The sequence below is a fragment of the Oncorhynchus nerka genome, unplaced genomic scaffold (assembly GCF_034236695.1).
Source record: "Oncorhynchus nerka isolate Pitt River unplaced genomic scaffold, Oner_Uvic_2.0 unplaced_scaffold_949, whole genome shotgun sequence".
NCBI lineage: Eukaryota > Metazoa > Chordata > Actinopteri > Salmoniformes > Salmonidae > Oncorhynchus > Oncorhynchus nerka.
Window position 1 is genome coordinate 236,186 of NW_027040361.1, and position 25,468 is coordinate 261,653.

At 40.3% G+C, this 25,468-nt stretch overlaps 1 protein-coding gene across 1 annotated transcript in view; it reads right to left on the bottom strand.

Moving 5' to 3' along the window:
- Nucleotides 1-24,854, bottom strand: part of LOC115124198 (protein eyes shut homolog) — a gene marked incomplete at its 5' end in the record, with an annotated part of 115,132 nt that extends 90,278 nt beyond the window's left edge. The window contains one exon of the mRNA XM_065016611.1: nt 24,678-24,854. Coding sequence (XP_064872683.1) covers nt 24,678-24,854 — 177 coding nt within the window. The remainder of the gene's footprint in view (nt 1-24,677) is intronic.
- Nucleotides 24,855-25,468: the final 614 nt, after the last annotated feature.

Genomic DNA, 25,468 nt, shown 5'->3' on the forward strand with positions numbered 1-25,468 from the left:
TTGGATACCACAAAAATGGGTAGAAAAAGGGGTAAAATTAAAATAAATGTAAAAAAGAGACTGGTGTTTTGTAGGTAGTATTTAATGAAGCTGCCAGTTGAGGACTTGTGAGGCGTCTGTTTCTCAAACTAGACACTATAATGCACTTGTCCTCTTGCTCAGTTGTGCACCGAAGCCTCCCACTCCTCTTTCTATTCTGGTTAGCGACAGTTTGTGCTGTTCTGCAAAGGGAGTAGTCAACAGCAATGTACGAGATTTCAGTTTATTGGCAATTTCTCGCATGGAATAACCTTCATTTCTCAGAACAAGAATAGACTGACGAGTTTCAGAAGAAAGTTATTTTCAGCTGCGCTAACATAATTGCAAAAGGGTTTCTAATGATCAATTAGTCTTTTAAAATGATAAACTTGGATTAGCTAACACAACGTGCCATTCCAACACAGGAGTGATGGTTGCTGATAAATGTAGATATTCCACAAAAAATCTGCCGTTTCCAGCTACAATGGTAATTTACAATATTAACAATGTCTACACTGTATTTCTGATCAATTTGATGTTATTTTAAATGGACCAAAAATGTGTTTTTCTTTCAAAAACAAGGACATTTCTAAGTGACCCCAAACTTTTGAACGGTAGTGTATATCCGCTTACCCAATCGAGATGCTAAAAACATCTTTGGAGCGCCAAACAAAGATGTCATGTAGAAATACACAAGACATGTAGTTTTAAGCTGTGTGGCTGTGCCCTCCCAAGCATGTGGCTGATTAGCCATCACTGTGTGACAGTACACACTGTGTCTTAACTAATGGCTGTCTATGTACTCTCCCCATTAGAATGACCCATGAATACATTGAATAAATTGGTATACGCATGAGAGGTCTTCGGGAGCATAATAGCTCACTTAATTGCCTATTATTTTCAATACTATCGTACCGAAACACCAAGTATGATAATGTATAAGTCTGCACATGCACCATATATACATGAGGTATACTCCACAGTATGTGCAGATCAGATAAAGGATCAAATGATCTAGGGTTCATTAATGTATATGAATAAAAGAGAATGAAAAGTACTCTGATGAGGAAAACCATGAGGACATGTTGAAAGGGAGGCTGAGGCATGATGTCTATGAGGTCAGGGGGCTATGTGCATGCCTAAAGCCTGCATTTAGACAGGTAGCAGCACAATTCAGATTATTTTTCCCCCACACTAATTTGTCTTTTGACTCATCAGATCAGATCTTTTCGAACCAAATCCTTTTCAGAGCTGATCTGATTTGTCAAAAGATCAACTAGTGAAAAAAAATAGCTGCCTGTCTAAACACAGACAAGTAGTCTGGCCCTTGTATGTCGTTAAGATAAATGACGTCTGACTGATACAAGTCCACACATGATACAGAGGGGGGAATCTACTGTCAGCATGTTGAACACAACAGCCACTATGACTGACTGATCAGACGTTATGAGCCATGGTCAACTGGAAACTTGTGACTGAGTGGATAATGCATGTTTCAACTGGACGATGTTTCAACTGGACGATGTTTCAACTGGAGGATGTTTCAACAGCATTGTCATTGTCTGAGAGGAGGAGGGACATTTATGATGAAATGAAACACTGTACATGACATGATTGGCAGAGCTCTCAAGAATAAATGTTTCTGACTATTGTAGACTGGCCTCTGTCTGTTTCATTTCAACCAGAACCTTACAATCTCTGGGTTACAGACCGAGAATATTTAATTGAAGTTCAGTTTCTGAACCTTGAGAACAGAATTCTCTTAACAATGTACAACCGCCTTATCTCAGTTCACTGGTCACGATGGCAACACCCATCCGTAGCACACGCTCCAGCAGGTGTATCTCACTGATCATCCCTAAAGCCAACACCTCATTTGGCCGCCTTTCGTTCCAGTTCTCTGCTGCCTGTGACTGGAACGAATTGCAAAAATCGCCGAAGTTGGAGACTTTTATTTCCCTCACCAACTTCAAACATCTGCTATCTGAGCAGCTAACCGATCGCTGCAGCTGTACATAGTCTATTGGTAAATAGCCCACCCATTTTCACCTACCTCATCCCCATACTGTTTTTATTTATTTACTTTTCTGCTCTTTTGCACACCAATATCTCTACCTGTACATAACCATCTGATCATTTATCACTCCAGTGCTAATCTGCATAATTGTAATTATTCGCCTACCTTCTCATGCCTTTTGCACACAATGTATATAGACTCCCCTTTTTTCTACTGTGTTGTTGACTTGTTAATTGTTTACTCCATGTGTAACTTTGTGTTGTCTGTTCACACTGCTATGCTTTATCTTGGCCAGGTCGCAGTTGCAAATGAGAACTTGGTTAAATAAAGGTGAAATAAAAAAATTAATAAAAAATAAAAAACTGGAAGCTGTTTCAACTGGAGGATGTTTCAACTGGAGGATGTTTCAACTGGAAGCTGTTTCAACTGGAGGATGTTTCAACTGGAAGCTGTTTCAACTGGAAGCTGTTTCAACTGGAGGATGTTTCAACTGGAGGATGTTTCAACTGGAAGCTGTTTCAACTGGAGGATGTTTCAACTGGAAGCTGTTTCAACTGGAAGCTGTTTCAACTGGAGGATGTTTCAACTGGAAGCTGTTTCAACTGGAAGCTGTTTTGACTTGAGTGGTGCAAGTGGTTGTGCTTGGGATGTTAATTGGGTGGCAGTTTATTTACATGAATGAGCATATCTTAATTTAATCTGATAAAAAAAGCAAGTTATGTCGATGTTATGATTCTGCTATGACGTATGTTCAGTTCACGTAAAGTGCTGCCAAACTTGGGAGGATTGCAGGGGAACTTCATGGGAAGTGCAGGGGAACTTCAAGGGAAGTGCAAGGGAACTTCAAGGGAACTTCATTGGAAGTGCAGGGGAACTTCAAGGGAACTTCATGGGAACTTCAATGGAAGTGCAAGGGAACTTCAAGGGAAGTGCAGGGGAACTTCAAGGGAACTTCATGGGAAGTGCAGGGGAACTTCAAGGGAACTTCAAGGGAAGTGCAAGGGAACTTCAAGGGAACTTCATGGGAACTTCAAGGGAAGTGCAGGGGAACTTCAAGGGAACTTCATGGGAAGTTAAATGATCTCAATCATTCTATCAAATGTTACAATAGGGAGAATAAGACACTTAATTTCTTAATTTTCCTTTCAGTCCACAGAAATGTGGCTTCTGCTTTGATTCCAACCCACTCGAAATAAGCACAAACACTCACAGATTGGAGTGGTTGGAGTAGGAGGGTTATATTCAGCCCTGGACTAAAAATATATTATATATTTCAGTAGAGATTCTAGTTAAAGCTTTTTAGTTCAGGCCTAGTCTTAATCTGTGTCCAGGAAATCAACCCCCGGCCTAGAGTATATTCTTGTGTGTAAAACATTTACACCAATTGAATTCTGTGGCCCCACTAAGAATAAGCTTCACATCTTCTATAACAGCATAAGTAACAGCTGTCTCATTTAGCCTAGTGCCAGAATGAAACTGTATCCTGGCCAGTTCAATGATAGAGCCCCTCTCAGTACTGAAACCAAATTAATGCCAGTACTTTAGAGGAGCATTGTTTTGCTGTGGGTTCCCTTTCTATTAAACAACAAAAGAGAGAGGGGGAGAACGCACCATCACACAGACTAAAACTGGCTCAGCTATTTAAAACTCCCTTCCTTTCTAATTCCAGAGACAACTGTCTTCTATTGTGCTGTGATATATGTGGGGAAGAATTACGCTGCTTGACGCTCCTATGATAGATGTTTATGTTGGGCCTTCAGCCTTCCTATAGTATAGATGTTTATGTTGGGCCTTCAGCCTTTCTATAGTATAGATGTTTATGTTGGGCCTTCAGCCTTTCTATAGTATAGATGTTTATGTTGGGCCTTCAGCCTTTCTATAGTATAGATGTTTATGTTGGGCCTTCAGCCTTTCTATAGTATAGATGTTTATGTTGGGCCTTCAGCCTTCCTATAGTATAGATGTTTATGTTGGGCCTTCAGCCTTTCTATAGTATAGATGTTTATGTTGGGCCTTTCTATAGTATAGATGTTTATGTTGGGCCTTCAGCCTTTCTATAGTATAGATGTTTATGTTGGGCCTTCAGCCTTCCTATGATAGATGTTTATGTCCTTCAGCCTTTCTATAGTATAGATGTTTAGCCTTCAGCCTTTCTATAGTATAGATGTTTATGTTGGGCCTTCAGCCTTCCTATAGATGTTTATGTTGGGCCTTCAGCCTTTCTATAGTATAGATGTTTAGATGTTTATGGCCTTCAGCCTTTCTATAGTATAGATGTTTATGTTGGCCTTCCCTTCAGCCTTCAGCCTTTCTATAGTATAGATGTTTATGTTGCCTTCCTTGATAGATGCCTTCAGCCTTTCTATAGTATAGATGTTTATGTTGACCCCTTCAGCCTTTCTATAGTATAGATGTTTATGTTGACCCCTTCAGCCTTTCTATAGTATAGATGTTTATGTTGGGCCTTCAGCCTTTCTATAGTATAGATGTTTATGTTGGGCCTTCAGCCTTCCTATAGTATAGATGTTTATGTTGGGCCTTCAGCCTTTCTATAGTATAGATGTTTATGTTGGGCCTTCAGCCTTTCTATAGTATAGATGTTTATGTTAGGCCTTCAGCCTTTCTATAGTATAGATGTTTATGTTAGGCCTTCAGCCTTCCTATAGTATAGATGTTTATGTTGGGCCTTCAGCCTTTCTATAGTATAGATGTTTATGTCTTTCTATAGTATAGATGTTTATGTTGGGCCTTCAGTCTTTCTATAGATGTTTATGTTGGGCCTTCAGTCTTTCTATAGTATAGATGTTTATGTTGGGCCTTCAGCCTTTCTATAGTATAGATGTTTATGTTGACCCCTTCAGCCTTTCTATAGTATAGATGTTTATGTTGACCCCTTCAGCCTTTCTATAGTATAGATGTTTATGTTGACCCCTTCAGCCTTTCTATAGTATAGATGTTTATGTTGCCTTCAGCCTTCCTATAGTATAGATGTTTATGTTGGGCCTTCAGCCTTTCTATAGTATAGATGTTTATGTTGGGCCTTCAGTCTTTCTATAGTATAGATGTTTATGTTGGGCCTTCAGCCCTATCAGCCTTTTCTATAGTATAGATGTTTATGTTGGGCCTTCAGCCTTCCTTCAGCCTTTCTATAGTATAGATGTTTATGTTGGGCCTTCAGCCTTCCTATAGTATAGATGTTTATGTTGACCCCTTCATGTTTATGTTGGGCCCTTTCTATAGTATAGATGTTTATGTTTAGATGTTTATGTTGGGCCTTCAGCCTTCCTATAGTATAGATGTTTATGTTGGGCCTTCAGCCTTTCTATAGATGTTTATGTTGGGCCTTCAGCCTTTCTATAGTATAGATGTTTATGTTGGGCCTTCAGTCTTTCTATAGTATAGATGTTTATGTTGGGCCTTCCTTTCTATAGTATAGATGTTTATGTTGGGCCTTCAGTCTTTCTATAGATAGATGTTTATGTTGATGTTGGGCCTTCAGCCTTCCTATAGTATAGATGTTTAGCCTTCTATAGTATAGATGTTTATGTTGGGCCTTCAGCCTTTCTATAGTATAGATGTTTATGTTGGGCCTTCAGCCTTTCTATAGTATAGATGTTTATGTTGACCCCTTCAGCCTTTCTATAGTATAGATGTTTATGTTGACCCCTTCAGCCTTTCTATGATAGATGTTTATAGTATAGATGTTTATGTTGGGCCTTCAGCCTTTCTATAGTATAGATGTTTATGTTGGGCCTTCAGCCTTCCTATGATAGATGTTTATGTTGGGCCTTCAGCCTTTCTATAGTATAGATGTTTATGTTGGGCCTTCAGCCTTCCTATAGTATAGATGTTTATGTTAGGCCTTCAGCCTTTCTATAGTATAGATGTTTATGTTGGGCCTTCAGCCTTTCTATAGTATAGATGTTTATGTTGATAGATGTTTATGTTGGGCCTTCAGCCTTCAGCCTTTTCTATAGTATAGATGTTAGATGTTTATGTTGGGCCTTCAGCCTTTCTATAGTATAGATGTTTATGTTGGGCCTTCAGCCTTCCTATAGTATAGATGTTTATGTTGGGCCTTCAGCCTTCTATAGTATAGATGTTTAGCCTTCAGCCTTTCTATAGTATAGATGTTTATGTTAGGCCTTCAGCCTTCCTATAGTATAGATGTTTATGTTGGGCCTTCAGCCTTTCTATAGTATAGATGTTTATAGTATAGATGTTTATGTTGGGCCTTCCTTTCTATAGTATAGATGTTTATGTTGGGCCTTCAGTCTTTCTATAGTATAGATGTTTATGTTAGGCCTTCAGCCTTTCTATAGTATAGATGTTTATCAGTTGGGCCTTCAGCCTTCCTATAGTATAGATGTTTATGTTGGGCCTTCAGTCTTTCTATAGTATAGATGTTTATGTTGGGCCTTCAGCCTTCTATAGTATAGATGTTTATGTTGGGCCTTCAGCCTTCCTATAGTATAGATGTTTATGTTGGGCCTTCAGTCTTTCTATAGTATAGATGTTTATGTTGGGCCTTCAGCCTTCTAGATAGCCTTCCTATAGTATAGATGTTTATGTTGGGCCTTCAGCCTTCCTATAGTATAGATGTTTATGTTGGGCCTTCAGTCTTTCTATAGTATAGATGTTTATGTTGGGCCTTCAGCTTTCTATAGTATAGATGTTTATGTTGGCCTTCAGCCTTCAGCCTTTCTATAGTATAGATGTTTATGTTGACCCCTTCAGCCTTTCTATAGTATAGTTTATGTTTATGTATAGATGTTTACCCCTTCAGTCTTTCTATAGTATAGATGTTTATGTTGGGCCTTCAGTCTTTCTATAGTATAGATGTTTATGTTAGGCCTTCAGCCTTTCTATAGTATAGATGTTTATGTTGGGCCTTCAGCCTTTATAGTATAGATGTTTATGTTGGGCCTTCCCTTCAGCCTTTCTATAGTATAGATGTTTATGTTGAGCCTTCCTATAGTATAGATGTTTATGTTGGGCCTTCAGCCTTTCTATAGTATAGATGTTTATGTTGGGCCTTCAGTCTTTCTATAGTATAGATGTTTATGTTGTTTACCCCTTCAGCCTTTCTATAGTATAGATGTTTATAGTCTTTCTATAGTATAGATGTTTATGTTGCCTTCAGCCTTCCCCTTCAGCCTTCCTATAGTATAGATGTTTATGTTGGGCCTTCAGTCTTTCTATAGTATAGATGTTTATGTTGGGCCTTCAGCCTTCCTATAGTATAGATGTTTATGTTGCCTTCACCCCTTCAGCCTTTCTATAGTATAGATGTTTATGTTGGGCCTTCAGCCTTTCTATAGTATAGATGTTTATGTTGACCCCTTCAGCCTATAGTATAGATGTTTATTTCTAGCCTTTAGTATAGATGTTTATGTTGGGCCTTCAGCCTTCCCCTTCAGCCTTTCTATAGTATAGATGCCTTTTAGTATAGATGTTTATGTTGGGCCTTCAGCCTTTCTATAGTATAGATGTTTATGTTGGGCCTTCAGCCTTTCTATAGTATAGATGTTTATGTTGGGCCTTCAGCCTTCCTATAGTATAGATGTTTATGTTGGGCCTTCAGCCTTTCTATAGTATAGATGTTTATGTTGGGCCTTCAGTCTTTCTATAGTATAGATGTTTATGTTGGGCCTTCAGCCTTTCTATAGTATAGATGTTTATGTTGGGCCTTCAGCCTTCCTATAGTATAGATGTTTATGTTGACCCCTTCAGCCTTTCTATAGTATAGATGTTTATGTTGGGCCTTCAGTCTTTCTATAGTATAGATGTTTATGTTGGGCCTTCAGTCTTTCTATAGTATAGATGTTTATGTTGGGCCTTCAGCCTTTCTATAGGATAGATGTTTATGTTGGGCCTTCAGTCTTTCTATAGTATAGATGTTTATGTTGGGCCTTCAGCCTTTCTATAGTATAGATGTTTATGTTGGGCCTTCAGCCTTTCTATAGTATAGATGTTTATGTTGGGCCTTCAGCCTTTCTATAGTATAGATGTTTATGTTGGGCCTTCAGCCTTTCTATAGTATAGATGTTTATGTTGACCCCTTCAGCCTTTCTATAGTATAGATGTTTATGTTGACCCCTTCAGCCTTTCTATAGTATAGATGTTTATGTTGACCCCTTCAGCCTTTCTATAGTATAGATGTTTATGTTGACCCCTTCAGCCTTTCTATAGTATAGATGTTTATGTTGACCCCTTCAGCCTTTCTATAGTATAGATGTTTATGTTGGGCCTTCAGTCTTTCTATAGTATAGATGTTTATGTTGACCCCTTCAGCCTTCAGACCCCTTCAGCCTTTCTATAGTATAGATGTTTAGATGTTTAGATGTTTTGACCCCTTCAGCCTTTCCTTCAGTCTTTCTATAGTATAGATGTTTATGTTGGGCCTTCAGTCTTTCTATAGTATAGATGTTTATGTTGGGCCTTCAGCCTTTCTATAGTATAGATGTTTATGTTGACCCCTTCAGCCTTTCTATGGTATAGATGTTTATGTTGGGCCTTCAGCCTTTCTATGGTATAAATGTTTATGTTGGGCCTTCAGTCTTTCTATAGTATAGATGTTTATGTTGACCCCTTCAGTCTTTCTATAGTATAGATGTTTATGTTGACCCCTTCAGCCTTCAGTCTTTCTATAGTATAGATAGATGTTTATGTTGACCCCTTCAGTCTTTCATGTTGACCCCTTCAGCCTTTCTATAGTATAGATGTTTATGTTGGGCCTTCAGCCTTTCTATAGTATAGATGTTTATGTTGACCCCTTCAGTCTTTCTATAGGATAGATGTTTATGTTGACCCCTTCAGTCTTTCTATAGGATAGATGTTTATGTTGACCCCTTCAGTCTTTCTATAGTATAGATGTTTATGTTGGGCCTTCAGTCTTTCTATAGTATAGATGTTTATGTTGACCCCTTCAGTCTTTCTATAGGATAGATGTTTATGTTGACCCCTTCAGTCTTTCTATAGTATAGATGTTTATGTTGGGCCTTCAGTCTTTCTATAGTATAGATGTTTATGTTGACCCCTTCAGTCTTTCTATAGTATAGATGTTTATGTTGACCCCTTCAGTCTTTCTATAGTATAGATGTTTATGTTGGGCCTTCAGCCTTTCTATAGGATAGATGTTTATGTTGACCCCTTCAGTCTTTCTATAGTATAGATGTTTATGTTGGGCCTTCAGTCTTTCTATAGTATAGATGTTTATGTTGACCCCTTCAGTCTTTCTATAGTATAGATGTTTATGTTGGGCCTTCAGTCTTTCTATAGGATAGATGTTTATGTTGACCCCTTCAGTCTTTCTATAGGATAGATGTTTATGTTCACTATTCGAGTCTTACATTTTTTCTTCTGTAGTTTTTCTTTTCTTCTATTGGCGAGGACATGACAAATGACTGTTCTACTGTCCCCATGGCCCTGTTACTCTGCGCTAGGCGGAACAGAGCGTTTGTCCTTTAGTCAACACTTGCCTGTCACCTGTTCGCTGTCTCTCTCTCCCTCCCTTCTCTAACTTCCCCCCACCCCTCTCTCTCCCTCCATTTACCTCCTTCTGTCCCCCCCTTCTCTATCCCCCTCCCCTCTCTCTTTGTCCCCCTCCCCTCTCTCTTTCTCCTTCTGGCTGACAAGTTAAGCCCAAAGGGAGTCTCACTCGGCACTTCAGGGAGGGAGGGAGGCGCGTGGAGAAGAGGAGAGGAGAGGGGGATGAGTGAAAGGAAAGAAGCGGATTTGGGCTAAGAAATATTCTCTGCATCTTGATGTAGCATGCTGCTATGTCTTCCTGGTTCTCCTCCTCTGATTAACGGTTTGATCTCAGGAGTTTTCTCTTTCAGTTCCTGTCCTCTAATGTATGTGAGAAGGGCTGCCTCCTCTCTCTCTGTGGGCTGCACAAACCCAGACAGATGAAAGGGGATGCTGTGTTCTTCCCTGTGCTTCATGAACATTCAGTCTTTTTAACCCCCGGTTTGCACCCTGCACTGCATTCTGGTTAGTGCATTTTCGACTGCTGCAAGAGCATCTTTGATAATGGCCAGATCAGAGTGAACGTACGCACAGACATGAACCCTGTGTATTGACATTGGGATAAATATATTAGGACACAAATCTGTGTTTAATTCCTCTAAACAGCGGAGTCCATCGGCACTTCCTTATCTTTGTTCAATCTCTATCGCAGTCCTCACTGCCCTTTCCCACCTGGATAACAGGAACACCTATGTGAGAATGCTGTTCATTGACTACAGCTCAGCGTTCAACACCATAGTGCCCTCCAAGCCCATAACTAAACTCAGGACCCTGGGACTGAACACCTCCCTCTGCAACTGGATACTGGACTTCCTAGGATCCAGGCCCTAGGATCTACAAAAAGTTCTACAGCTGCCCCATTAAGAGCATATTGACTGGCTGCATCACCGCTTGGTATGGCAACTGATTGGCAAGGCAATACAGGGTGTAGTGCGTACATCACTGAGGCCGAGCTCCCTTCCATCCAGGACCTCTATACCAGACGGTGTCAGAGGAAGGCCCTAAAAATAGTTAAAGACTCCAGCCACCCTAGTTCTTTCTGCTACCTCACAGCCAGCGGTACCGGAGCGCCAAGTCTAGAACCAACAAGACCATGAACAGCTTCTACCTCCAAACCACAAGACTGCTAAATAGTTAGGTAAATAGTTACCTGGACTATATGCAGTGAGCCTTGTTGCACAAACTTTTTTTATTTCTTTTTTAAATATATATTTTTTAAAATTTTACCCCCTTTTTTCACCCCGATTTCGTAGTATGCAATTGTTTTTAGTAGTTACTATCTTGTCTCATCTCTACAACTCCCGTACGGACCCGAGACTGGTACCCCTTGTATATAGCCAAGTTATCATGACTCAGTACTGGTACCCCCTTTATATAGACAATTTATCATTACTCAGTACCGGTACCCCTTGTATATAACCAAGTTATCATTACTCAGTACCGGTACCCCTTGTATATAACCAAGTTATCATTACTCAGTACCGGTACCCCTTGTATATAACCAAGTTATCATTACTCAGTACTGGTACCCCTTGTATATAACCCAAGAAAAAGTTGTTAAAAGTTGTTATCATTACTCAGTACTGGTACCCCGTGTATATAGCCAAGTTATGATGACTCAGTACTGGTACCCCGTGTATATAACCAAGTTACCATTACTCAGTACTGGTACCCCTTACAGACAGTATAGACATGTTATCATGACTCAGTACTGGTACCCCTTGCAGACAGTATAGACATGTTATCATGACTCAGTACTGGTACTCCTTGCAGACAGTATAGACATGTTATCATGACTCAGTACTGGTACTCCTTGCAGACAGTATAGACATGTTATCATGACTCAGTACTGGTACCCCTTGCAGACAGTATAGACATGTTATCATGACTCAGTACTGGTACCCCTTGTAGACAGTATAGACATGTTATCATGACTCAGTACTGGTACCCCTTGTAGACAGTATAGACATGTTATCATGACTCAGTACTGGTACCCCTTGTAGACAGTATAGACATGTTATCATGACTCAGTACTGGTACCCCTTGTAGACAGTATAGACATGTTATCATGACTCAGTACTGGTACCCCTTGTAGACAGTATAGACATGTTATCATGACTCAGTACTGGTACTCCTTGCAGACAGTATAGACATGTTATCATGACTCAGTACTGGTACCCCTTGCAGACAGTATAGACATGTTATCATGACTCAGTACTGGTACTCCTTGCAGACAGTATAGACATGTTATCATGACTCAGTACTGGTACTCCTTGCAGACAGTATAGACATGTTATCATGACTCAGTACTGGTACCCCTTGCAGACAGTATAGACATGTTATCATGACTCAGTACTGGTACCCCTTGTAGACAGTATAGACATGTTATCATGACTCAGTACTGGTACCCCTTTAGACAGTATAGACATGTTATCATGACATGTTATCATAGACATGTTATCATGAGTACTGGTACCCCTTGTAGACAGTATAGACATGTTATCATGACTCAGTACTGGTACCCCTTGTAGACAGTATAGACATGTTATCATGACTCAGTACTGGTACTCCTTGCAGACAGTATAGACATGTTATCATGACTCAGTACTGGTACCCCTTGTAGACAGTATAGACATGTTATCATGACTCAGTACTGGTACCCCTTACAGACAGTATAGACATGTTATCATGACTCAGTACTGGTACCCCTTGTAGACAGTATAGACATGTTATCATGACTCAGTACTGGTACCCCTTGTAGACAGTATAGACATGTTATCATGACTCAGTACTGGTACCCCTTGTAGACAGTATAGACATGTTATCATGACTCAGTACTGGTACCCCTTGTAGACAGTATAGACATGTTATCATGACTCAGTACTGGTACCCCTTGTAGACAGTATAGACATGTTATCATGACTCAGTACTGGTACCCCTTGCAGACAGTATAGACATGTTATCATGACTCAGTACTGGTACCCCTTGTAGACAGTATAGACATGTTATCATGACTCAGTACTGGTACCCCTTGTAGACAGTATAGACATGTTATCATGACTCACTGGTACCCTAGACAGTACATGTTATCATGACCAGTACTGTACCCCTTGTAGACAGTATAGACATGTTATCATGACTCAGTACTGGTACCCCTTGTAGACAGTATAGACATGTTATCATGACTCAGTACTAGTACCCCTTGTAGACAGTATAGACATGTTATCATGACTCAGTACTGGTACCCCTTGTAGACAGTATAGACATGTTATCATGACTCAGTACTAGTACCCAGTATAGACATGTTATTGTAGACAGTATAGACATGTTATCATGACTCAGTACTGGTACCCCTTGTAGACAGTATAGACATGTTATCATGACTCAGTACTAGTACCCCTTGTAGACAGTATAGACATGTTATCATGACTCAGTACTGGTACCCCTTGTAGACAGTATAGACATGTTATCATGACTCAGTACTGGTACCCCTTGTAGACAGTATAGACATGTTATCATGACTCAGTACTGGTACCCCTTGTAGACAGTATAGACATGTTATCATGACTCAGTACTGGTACCCCTTGTAGACAGTATAGACATGTTATCATGACTCAGTACTGGTACCCCTTGTAGACAGTATAGACATGTTATCATGACTCAGTACTAGTACCCCTTGTAGACAGTATAGACATGTTATCATGACTCAGTACTGGTACCCCTTGTAGACAGTATAGACATGTTATCATGACTCAGTACTGGTACCCCTTGTAGACAGTATAGACATGTTATCATGACTCAGTACTGGTACCCCTTGTAGACAGTATAGACATGTTATCATGACTCAGTAGTACCCCTTGTAGACAGTATAGACATGTTATCATGACTCAGTACTAGTACAGTATAGACATGTTATCATGACTCAGTACTGGTACCCCTTGTAGACAGTATAGACATGTTATCATGACTCAGTACTGGTACCCCTTGTAGACAGTATAGACATGTTATCATGACTCAGTACTGGTACCCCTTGTAGACAGTATAGACATGTTATCATGACTCAGTACTGGTACCCCTTGTAGACAGTATAGACATGTTATCATGACTCATTCTGTATCTATTATTACTTTTATTATTAAGTGTTTAATAGTGTTTCTATTATTTCTCTCCTGTCTTTATCTCTGTATTGCTGGGAAGGGCCTGTATGTATTTTACTGTTAGTCCACCTGTTGTTTACAAAGCATGTGACAAATAACATGTACTTAAATGTGTCCATTGACTTGTTCCTTCTTCTTGGTATAGACTTAACAGTGAACACAACCTGTTTAATGTACATTCCTCATTAGTTAAAATTGTGGTGGGTTGTGTGTGTCTGTGTCTCTCTCTCTGTGTGTGTGTGTGTGTGTGTGTGTGTGTGTGTGTGTGTGTGTGTGTGTGTGTGTGTAAAGAGAAGAGAAAGGAGACGATGACAGGGAAAACCTGATGTTGTCAGAGTGAGCATGTTGTCATCCTGTTCTAATCTATAGAGGGAATTTATGAGGCGTTTGATGGGAAGCAACAGAAGATAAATGCTGTCAGATAGCCGATGGCAGGTGAACCATACATAAGCAGATAATGTGACAAGGAAGGTGTGTGTGTGTGTGTGTGTGTGTGTGTGTGACAAGGTTAGAAGTAAAAAAGGCTTTGCTAACTTGACATCAACAGCAATCCCATCAACTTTTCACCTCTGATAACTTCCTGTCCTTGTGGCATCCCTCCAATATGTGTATGAAGATGAACATATTTATATAATTTATTGTCCAATATATATATAATTTATCCCAAAATATGTATATAATTTATCCTCTAATATATGTATATAATTTATCCTCCAACATAAATATAATTTATCCTCTAATATATGTATATAATTTATCCCAAAATATGTATATAATTTATCCCAAAATATGTATATAATTTATCCCAAAATATGTATATAATTTATCCCAAAATATGTATATAATTTATCCTCTAATATATGTATATAATTTATCCTCCAATACATATATAATTTATCCTCCAATACATATATAATTTATCCTCCAATACATATATAATTTATCCACCAATATTTATAGAATTTATCCTCAAAAGGGCGATTTTGCCCAGTGAGTTAGAAATGATCAATGGTATTAGTGATTAAAGTTCCTCATTCATGGAACTGATTTAACAACAAAATGCATTCTTTAGTCTGGTTGTTCTCTCTTAAGTATTTTTCCTGAAATATAACTTAGAAAAGAGAATGAACCTGCAGTAAAAATACAAGAAATGCAATGTATTTCAGGTTTATAAATCTACTAAAGGGAGAGCACATTGTTATACTCAATACCTAAAGGATGTGGAGGATTTATAAACCCTGTCTCCTTAGTGCTATTCTACACAATGTGTACAATTGGGAAGGAAAAAGCCAATCTAACAACAAATAATGAGGTTGGAAAACACATCACTACTGAGCACAGAATGGTTTAGGTTTATTTTGTGTGTGAATTGTAGAGGCATGAGACTCTGAGACCATATTGCACAGCTCCTATAGGGACAAAGGAACCATTAATGAAAGTCAGGCCTCGATATCCTGCAGTGTTTCTCTCCCAACTCCAACTCCACTGTTGGAACTTTTCAAATGACTGTTTGTTGATAAACTCCCAGCTTACATTGTGAACCATGCAGTGATGACGGTATATGACAAACCACCCAGTTGGTAAAGTGACTGATCGCATGATGTATTGTGGATATATATTTAATGGATATACATTATCACTGACTATAGTAATTTAAGACTCACCTAAAAAACTGTCAGAACAGCATTGGTTAAGATATAAAGTGAGAAATCCGTCTCTTGAAAAATCTGTCATTTTGTCCCTCGCTAAACAAAGTGGTCCAAATGGCACCCCACTTCCTTTCTAGTGCACTACTGTGCTTTGTTTTACCAGGGCCCATACTGCATGTCTCTGGTTAAACGTAGTGCCCTATAGGGAATAGGGTGCCATTTGGGACACAGTCAATGCATGAAGATATATGGGATGGGGATAATTAAAACAATCTCCCCATCCAATAACAGCAGCAGCAATTTTATTTGACCTTTATTTAACTAAGCAAGTCAGTTAAGAACAAATTCTTATTTTCAATGACAGCCTAGGAACAGTGGGTTAACTGTTCCTAGGAGGAATACGATGTATTGTCATTGCTGCCGAGTTAAGACACTTCTTTGTACTTTAACAAATGACTGAAATATTCCTAAAAGTTTTGAAAGGTACAATATCTTGTTTCTTAAGACTTAACAACTCATAAGGATAAAATAGTTAAAAATAAATACAAATGAACGTATCATTAAAAGGTCCTGGGAAACCATGGTGACCAACAGTATATACCAAGTATGACTTTATATCAGGGACGGATGTGGTTAGTGAATGGCATATCTCTAACGTGTTAACCTTAACAAGAGGACATTTTTAAACACAACCTCATTGGTTTCCATAGAAAAGACGGAATAGATTTGTGACCAACTGAAAGCTGACTCACAGCAACAGGTGGCTTTTGTGTGTGTCACAAATGGCACCCTATTCCCTACGTAGTGCACTATGGGGCCTGGTCAAGAGTGGTGGACTATATAGGGAATAGGGTGTTATATTTGGGACTCATCCAATCTCTCTGAGAAGTCATGACTGGAATGGATGCGTTGTGCAGCTTCAAAGGGATTCATCTGCAGCTGAGAATAGCTGTTCCATTAACTCCAGTGTGGCTCAGCTGGTAAGAGCGTGAAGCTTGAAACGCCAGGGTCACGGGTTTGATTCCTGCTGGCGGTCATAAAGGCTACACTCAAATGTATGCACTCACTGTACTGTGAGACACTTTGTATAAAAGCATCTGATAAAATTTACAGCGAGTATACAAAACATTAGGAACATTTGCTCTTTCCATGACAGACTGACCAGATGAAATCGGAAGTTAACATACACTTAGGTTGGAGTCATTAAAACTCATTTTTCAACCACTCCACAAAATTCTTGTTAACAAACTATAGTTTTGGCAAGTCGGTTAGGACATCTACTTTGTGTTTGACACAAGTAATTTTTCCAACAATTGTTTACAGACAGATTATTTCACTGTATCACAATTCCAGTAGGTCAGAAGTTTACATACACTAAGTTGACTGTGCCTTTAAACAGCTTGGAAAATTCCAGAAAATTATGTCATGGCTTTAGAAGCTTCTGATAGGATAATTTACATAATTTACATAATTTGAGTCAATTGGAGGTGTACCAGTGGATGTTTTTCAAGGCCTACCTTCAAACTCAGTGCCTCTTTGCTTGACATCATGGGAAAATCAGCCAAGACCTCAGAATAAGATTTGTAAACCTCCACAAGTCTGGTTCATCCTTGGGAGCAATTTGCAAACACCTGAAGGTACCATGTTCATCTGTACAAACAATAGTACGCAAGTATAAACACCATGGGACCACGCAGCCGTCATACCTCTCACGAAGTAGAAGCTTTCTGTCTCCTAGAGATGAATGTACTTTGGTGCGAAAAGTGCAAATCAATCCCAGAACAACAGCAAAGGACCTTGTGAAGATGCCGGAGTAAACAAGTACAAAAGTATTTATATCCACAGTAAAACAAGTCCTATATCGACATAAGCTGAAAGGCCGCTCAGCAAGGAAGTAGCAACTGCTCCAAAACCTTCATGAAAAAGCCAGACTACGGTTTACAACTGATCTTTTGATATTTGCGAGGACTATGACCTATGCACAGATCTTTACAGGAAACCAACTGATCCTCCTTGAGTCAAGCATTGTTGACCACATACCTCCTGCACAATGTGCCAACTGCTCCAAAACCTTCATGAAAAAGCCAGACTACGGTTTGCAACTGCACATGGGGACAAAGATCTGTCACGTTCGTCATGACGAGGAGACCAAGGCGCAGCGTGATTGGAATACATTCTTCTTTTATTTAACGAAGAACACTTAAACAAACAAAACATGCCGCTATAAACAACAAGTGCTGACATGCAACTACACATAGACAACAACCCACAAAACCAAAATGGCAACCTAAATAGGATCCCCAATCAGAGACAACGATAAACAGCTGCCTCTGATTGGGAACCAATTCAGGCCACCATAGACCTACATATACCTAGACAAAACAAAACCCCATAAATATACAAAAAACCCTAGACAAGTCAAAAACACACATACCACCCTTGTCACACCCTGACCTAACCAAAATAATAAAGGAAACAAAGATAACTAAGGTCAGGGCGTGACAAGATCATACTTTTTGGAGAAATGTTCTCTGGTCTGATGAAACAAAAATAGAACTGTTTGGCCATAATGACCATTCTTATGTTTGGAGGAAAAAGGGGGAGGCTTGTAAGCCGAGGAACACCATCCCAACCGTGAAGCACTGGGGTGGCAGCATCATGTTGTGGGGGTGCTTTACTGCAGGAGGGACTGGTGCACTTCACAAAATAGATGGCTTCATGAGGGAGGAAAATTATGTGGATATATTGAAGCAACATCTCAAGACATCAGTCAGGAAGTTAAAGCTTGGTCACAAATGGGTCTTCCAAATGGACAATGACCCCAAGCATACTTCCAAAGTTGTGACAAAATGGCTTATATTGTCGTGGCCATCACAAAGCGAGCAAGGAGGCCTACAAACCTGACTCAGTTACACCAGCTCTGTCAGGAGAAATGGGCCAAAATTCACCCAACTTAGTGTGGGTGTCACGCCCTGGTCTTAGTATTTTGTGTTTTCTTTATTATTTTGGTCAGGCCAGGGTGTGACATGGGTTATATATGTGGTGTGTTTTGTCTAGGTTTTTTTTGTAGGTTATGGGATTGTGGTTAGTGGGGTTGTCTTGAATAGTCTATGGTTGCCTGGAGTGGTTCTCAATCAGAGGCAGGTGTTTATCGTTGTCTCTGATTGGGAACCATATTTAGGCAGCCATATTCTTTGAGTGTTTCGTGGGTGATTGTTCCTGTATCTGTGTTTGTTTGCACCAGATAAGGCTGTTTAGGTTTTTCACGTTACGTTTATTGTTTTGTATTGTTCGTGTTTATCTTTTATTAAAGATGTATCTAAATAACCACGCTGCATTTTGGTCCTCCTCTCCTTCGACGGAAGAAAACTAACAGAATCACCCACCACAACAGGACCAAGCGGCGTGGTGACAGGCAGCGGCAGCAGGAGCAGCGAAGTATGGAATATACGACTTAGGAGGAAATAGACAGGTGGGCGGTCGACCCAGGGAGAGTGCTGGAGCCCGCCTGGGATTCGCTGGAGCAGTGCGAGGAGGGTTATAGGAGAATGGAGTTGGCGAGACGAACACGGCGGCGTGGATGGAAGCCCGAGAGTCAGCCCCAAACATTTATTGGGGGGGGACACAGGGAGAGTGTGGCAGTCAGGAGTCAGACCTGAGCCAACTCCCCCTGTTTATCGTAAGGAGCCAAGGAGGAAACCAGAACCAGAGCCGGTGTTGGAGGTGAGCGAAGCAGAGACTGTGAAGGAGTTAATGGGGAAATTGGAGGAGAGAGTTATGAGGGAGTTGCTGTGTTGGTGCATGAGGCACGGAATTCATCCGACGGAGCGTGTCGGTGATTTGATAGCACCTGGGACAGCGCTCCATACTCGTCCTGAGGTGTGTACTAGTCGGCTGGTGAAGATTGTGCTAGCCTCACGCACCAGGCCTCCTGTGCACCTCCCTAGCCTTGCACGTCCTGTGCCAGCTCAGCGCTACAGTGCGCATAGCAGTGCTAACCGTGGCGGGCGTGGTACTGGTCAGGCACCGTGTTATGCGGTGGAACGCACGGTGTCCCCAGTACACGTGCTTAGCCCGGTACGCTGCATCTCAGCTCCTCACATCTGCCGGGCTAGGGTGAAGATCCAGCCAGGGCGGTTGGTGCCAGCCCTGCTCTCAAGATCTCCAGTACGCCTTCACGGTCCGGTCCATCCTGTGCCACCTCCACACACCAGCCCTCCGGTGGCAGCTCACCGCACCAGGCTTCCTGTGCGTGTTCTCGGCCCAGTACCACCAGTGCCAGCACCACGCATCAGGCCTACAGTGCGCTTCGCCTGTCCAGCGCTGCCAGAGCCTTCCTCCTCTCCAGCGCTGCCGGAGTCTCCCGCCTGTTCAGCGCTGCAAGGAGATTCCAGTCTGCAAGGAGCTGCCAGTCTGCAAGGAGCTGCCAGTCTGCATGGAGCAGCCAGAGCCGCCAGTCTGCATGGAGCAGCCAGAGCCGCCAGTCAGCATGGAGCAGCCAGAGCCGCCAGTCAGCATGGAGCAGCCAGAGCCGCCAGTCAGCATGGAGCAGCCAGAGCCGCCAGTCAGCATGGATCCGCCAGAGCCGCCAGTCAGCCAGGATCTGACAGTCAGCCAGGATCCACCAGTCAGCCAGGATCTGCCAGAGCCGCCAGTCAGCCAGGATCTGCCAGAGTCATCAACCTGCCTGAGCTTCCTCTCAGTCCCGAGCTTCCCCTCAGTCCCGAGCTACTCCTCAGTCCCGAGCTACCCCTAGGTTATGGGATTGTGGTTAGTGGGGTTGTCTAGAAAAGTCTATGGTTGCCTGGAGTGGTTCTCAATCAGAGGCAGGTGTTTATCGTTGTCTCTGATTGGGAACCATATTTAGGCAGCCATATTCTTTGAGTGTTTCGTGGGTGATTGTTCCTGTATCTGTTTGTTTGCACCAGATAAGGCTGTTTATGTTTTTCACGTTACGTTTATTGTTTTGTATTGTTCGTGTTTATATTTTTATTAAAGATGTATCTAAATAACCATGCTGCATTTTGGTCCTCCTCTCCTTCGACGGAAGAAAACCGTAACAGTGGGAAGGTTGTGGAAGGCTACCAGAAACGTTTGACCCAAGTTATACAATTTAAAGGCAATGCTACCAAATACTAATTGAGTGTATGTAAACTTCTGACCCACTGGGAATGGATGAAAGAAATAAAAGCTGAAAGAAATAATTTGCTCTACTATTATTCTGACATTTCACATTCTTAAAATAAAATGGTGATCCTAAAACAGGGAATTTTTACTAGGATTAAATGTCAGGAATTGTGGAAAACTGAGTTTAAATGTATTTGGCTAAGGTGTATGCAAACTTCCGACTTCAACTGTATGATCACTTGTTAAATCCACTTCAATCAGTGTAGATGAAGGGGAGGAGACAGGTTAAAGTAACACACTGCTTGGAGTAACCCTGGATTGTAAACTGTCATGGTCAAAACATTTTGATACAACAGTATCTAGGATGGGGAGAAGTCTGTCCATAATAAAGCGCTGCTCTGCATTCTTAACAACACTATCAACAAGGCAGGCCCTGCAGGCCCTAGTTTTGTCGCACCTTGACTACTGTTCAGTCGTGTGGTCTGGTGACACAAAGAGGGACTTTGCAATTGTCTCAGAATAGGGCAGCAGAGAGATTCACTTCATCACTATTTGTATTCATGAGAGTTATTGACATGTTGAATGCACACAGCTGTCTATTTGAACTATTGGCACACAGCTCGGACACCCATACATACCCCAAAAGACATGCCACAAGAGGTCTATTCACAGTCCCCAAGTCCAGAACAGACTATGGGAGGCGCTCAGTACTACATAGAGCCATGACTACAAGTAACTGATGCAAAGCAGTAAAATTAGATTTAAAAACCAGATAAAAACAGATATAAAAACCACCATACGGAACAGCGTGGACTGTGAAGCAACACAAACATTGGCACAGACATATGCATACACAATAACGCACTATACACACACACACACATGGATTTAGTACTGTAGATATGTGGTAGTGGTGGAGTAGGGGCCTGAGGACACAGAGTGTGTTGTGAAATCTGTGAATGTATTGTAATGTTTTTAAAATGGTATAACCTGCTATAATTTTGGTGGACCCCAGGAAGAGTAGCTGCTGCTTGGGGATCCATAATAAATACAAATACAAAGAAGGATTTTTAAGCCATGAGTCAATTGAGAAACGGATGGTATATGTGTGCCATTCAGACGGTGAATGGGCAAGACAAAAGATTTAAGTGCCTTTGAATGGGGTATGGTAGTAGGTGCCAAGCACAACGGTTTGTGTCAAAAAATGTTTTTCATGCTCAATAGTTTCTTGTATGTATCAAGAATGGTTCACCAACCAAAGGACATCCATTCAACTTTACACAACTGTGGGAAGCATTGGAGTCAACATGGGCCAGCAGTCCTGAGCATATCAAACAATAGGAACACCTTCCTAATATTGAGTTGCAACCCCCCCCTTTTCCCCTCAGAACAGCCTCAATTCGTCAGGCTATGGACCCTACAAGGTGTCGAAATCATTCCACAGGACAACTCAGTATATATTAAAAAGTTGCTACAACTTCACTGAGGGGTAACTCTACATCTTTCCAACCAATGCAATTCCTGAATACAATCATTATAATAATATAACAAATACAAGTTAGCATTTTTATCCAAAGCGACCAGGAGTTCCAGATTCACGATGCAATCTGACACACGTCAAATCAGTTTCCTTGATCTTTTGATATTTGCGAGGACTATGACCTATGCACCGATCTTTACAGGAAACCAACTGATCGCAATAGTTTGTTGAGGACTGAAAGCTGTCACACGCCTCCCTTGAAACACCGTTATAACCAATTCTGTTGAATCAGAAGAACCTGCAAAAAACAACCACACATTGCCTTTGATCTGAAACCATTCCTGTGATTATTGTGTTTTTGTAAATAATATTGTGTTTAATTATGATGAAATTGTATCTATGATCGTCTGATATCCATTCATGCTTTTTTAATATGTATTATGGATATTTCTAAATTGACCAATGATATCATGCCACAGTCGGTCATGATTACAAACACCTGCACAAGTCCAATGAAATCCTGAAGACAGCTTGCTGTTGAAACGTTGGTGAATAATACATGATTGCGTCAGAGCTCTTGGAGTCGGCAGCTTCTCCTTGTCTTCTGAAGTTTCCATAGTGACTCACAGTAAAGTGAGTGCGTACATCTTTGTGAACATGGTATATAGTGCATCGTGCATGAATACATCTTTGTGAACATGGTATATAGTGCATCGTGCATGAATACATCTTTGTGAACATGGTATATAGTGCATAGTGCATGAATACATCTTTGTGAACATGGTATATAGTGCATCGTGCATGAATACATGTTTGTGAACATGGTATATAGTGCATCGTGCATGAATACATCTTTGTGAACATGGTGTATAGTGCATAGTGCATGAATACATCTTTGTGAACATGGTATATAGTGCATCGTGCATGAATACATCTTTGTGAACATGGTGTATAATGCATCGTGCATGAATACATTTTACAAAGGGGTGGTCACGGGAATCAAACCCACTATGCTGCATCTTTGTCCACATACAACAATCACGTTAAAACACAGTTTTTCTTTGATGAATCGGTAACGCTTCATTTTAACTGTTTAAATATAGGATGTATATTTCAAACAAAGTGTTTTCCAGAAAAATAAATACATTGAAAGCTACATCTCAGAGTAATAATTGGTGTTAACTGTTTACTGTAAACAGAATGACCTTAGTTTGATACTCAAAAAGAGCTAACACTTTACTTGATACCCAGCGTCATAACATGTCATAACAGCTGTCATAACATGTCATAACAGCTGACATAACATGTCATAACCTGTCATAATATGGTCATAACACTGTCATGACACATATATTTAGAACTGTTATGACATATATTGAGTTATTTTATGGCTGGTTATGACACCTACATACGAGTGTTAAAACCCACAAAACAAAACATTCCATTACACCATAGTCTACGTGTCAACAGTACGTTTATGTTATATATTTAATTGCCCATATTAAATTACAATTGTACTGTAATTACGTACAGATTGTTGTCGGACATGCACCTATCCCAGTTCTCTGTTTCTGGTGACTGGGATGAATGCAGTAGCAGATTTCAGGAGCAGGACAAGACACTGATGACTGACATAAGGGCATGTACGTGACAGGCCTATCTGGATTATATGATTATGATGGTCATAATGCTTCTTGACAGTGTCAAAGTGTATTTTCTTCATGTTATTTAAAATATGTTGAAAAGAAAAATGTCTGTAAAAAATGATTTACAGCATCAACAAAGGACTTAAGAAACTTTCAAAGGAAAGAGAACTTCTTGGCAGGGAAAAATACATGTAAATAAATGTGGGTTTTGACCCTCTTATATAGGTGTCATTAACCAGCCATAAAATAACACAATATGTCACAACAGATGTAAGTATATGGGTCATGACACTGTTATGACCATATTATGACAGGTTATGTCAGCTGTTATGACATATTATGACAGGTTATGTCAGCTGTTATGACATATTATGACATGGTTAGGACCGTGTCAAGTAGAGTGTTACCAAGAAAGATTATGACAGGTTATGTCAGCTGTTATGACATATTATGACAGGTTATGTCAGCTGTTATGACATATTATGACATGGTTAGGATCGTGTCATAACATGTTATGACGCTGGTTGTCAAGTAGAGTGTTACCAAGAAAGATCATTCTGGTCTTTCCTCCAGTACTTTGCTGCAAACAATTCATCTTTTATTCATATTCCTTGTGTCAGCCTAATTCTTCTCATCGCCTCATTGTTGAATAATTAATATAGTTTAACTGTATTCTCACAACAATGTTATCTGATAATGTAACTCATGAACATAGCTTATTTAACATTATGAATGTTCATAACAGATTTGCAGCTTCATTTAGAGAAAACGATAAGATAAATTAACCATTCAAAATCATATACACTGAAAGACTAAAGGCTTCATCACCTTGCTACTTTGTTGCACCTTAATCTTCTCTAGTAGCTCCAGAAAACATCGATCCGAAGCACTTGTCACTATTGTACTTTGTACTGCATTGGTGCATTGTGTTTCTGGGTTTTGCTCGTATCATGTTGTTTTCAGTTCTCCTCTGTAAAAGGGATTCTCAAATATCAACGCAATCTCCTGATTAAAACAAAGGAAACAAAAGTGGAATGCCGTGCTTGTACTTACTGTAGAGGATGGTGCCCTGTGTAGCTCTGGTTTTGACAGTCAGATACAGGGTAACAGTGGTGTCTTTGGCAGGGTGAGAGGGATCCGCGCTGGCACCAGGAGACTGCAGCAGAGAGCCAAGGGGAGGCAGCTCCAGGTACGACGTGCCGTTGAAAGAGGGGATGAATATTGTGGTATCTGAAAAGAAAAACATTCATTATACAATTATTCTTGACTTGAATGAAATCAAACAAATCAATCAAACACTAATTGGTCATTATTCTATATTAAAACATCCTCGTGACATTACATACAGCAGGACTAAAACTAATTGGTCATTATTCTATATTAAAACATCCCCATGACATCACATACAGCAGGACTAAAACTAATAGGTCATTATTCTATGTTAAAACATCCCTGTGACATCACATACAGCAGGACTAAAACTAATAGGTCATTATTCTATATTAAAACATCCCCGTGACATCACATACAGCAGGACTAAAACTAACAGGTCATTATTCTATATTAAAACATCCCCGTGACATCACATACAGCAGGACTAAAACTAATAGGTCATTATTCTATATTAAAACATCCCCGTGACATCACATACAGCAGGACTAAAACTAATAGGTCATTATTCTATATTAAAACATCCCCGTGACATCACATACAGCAGGACTAAAACTAATAGGTCATTATTCGATATTAAAACATCCCTGTGACATCACATACAGCAGGACTAAAACTAATAGGTCAGTATTCTATATTAAAACATCCCTGTGACATCACATACAGCAGGACTA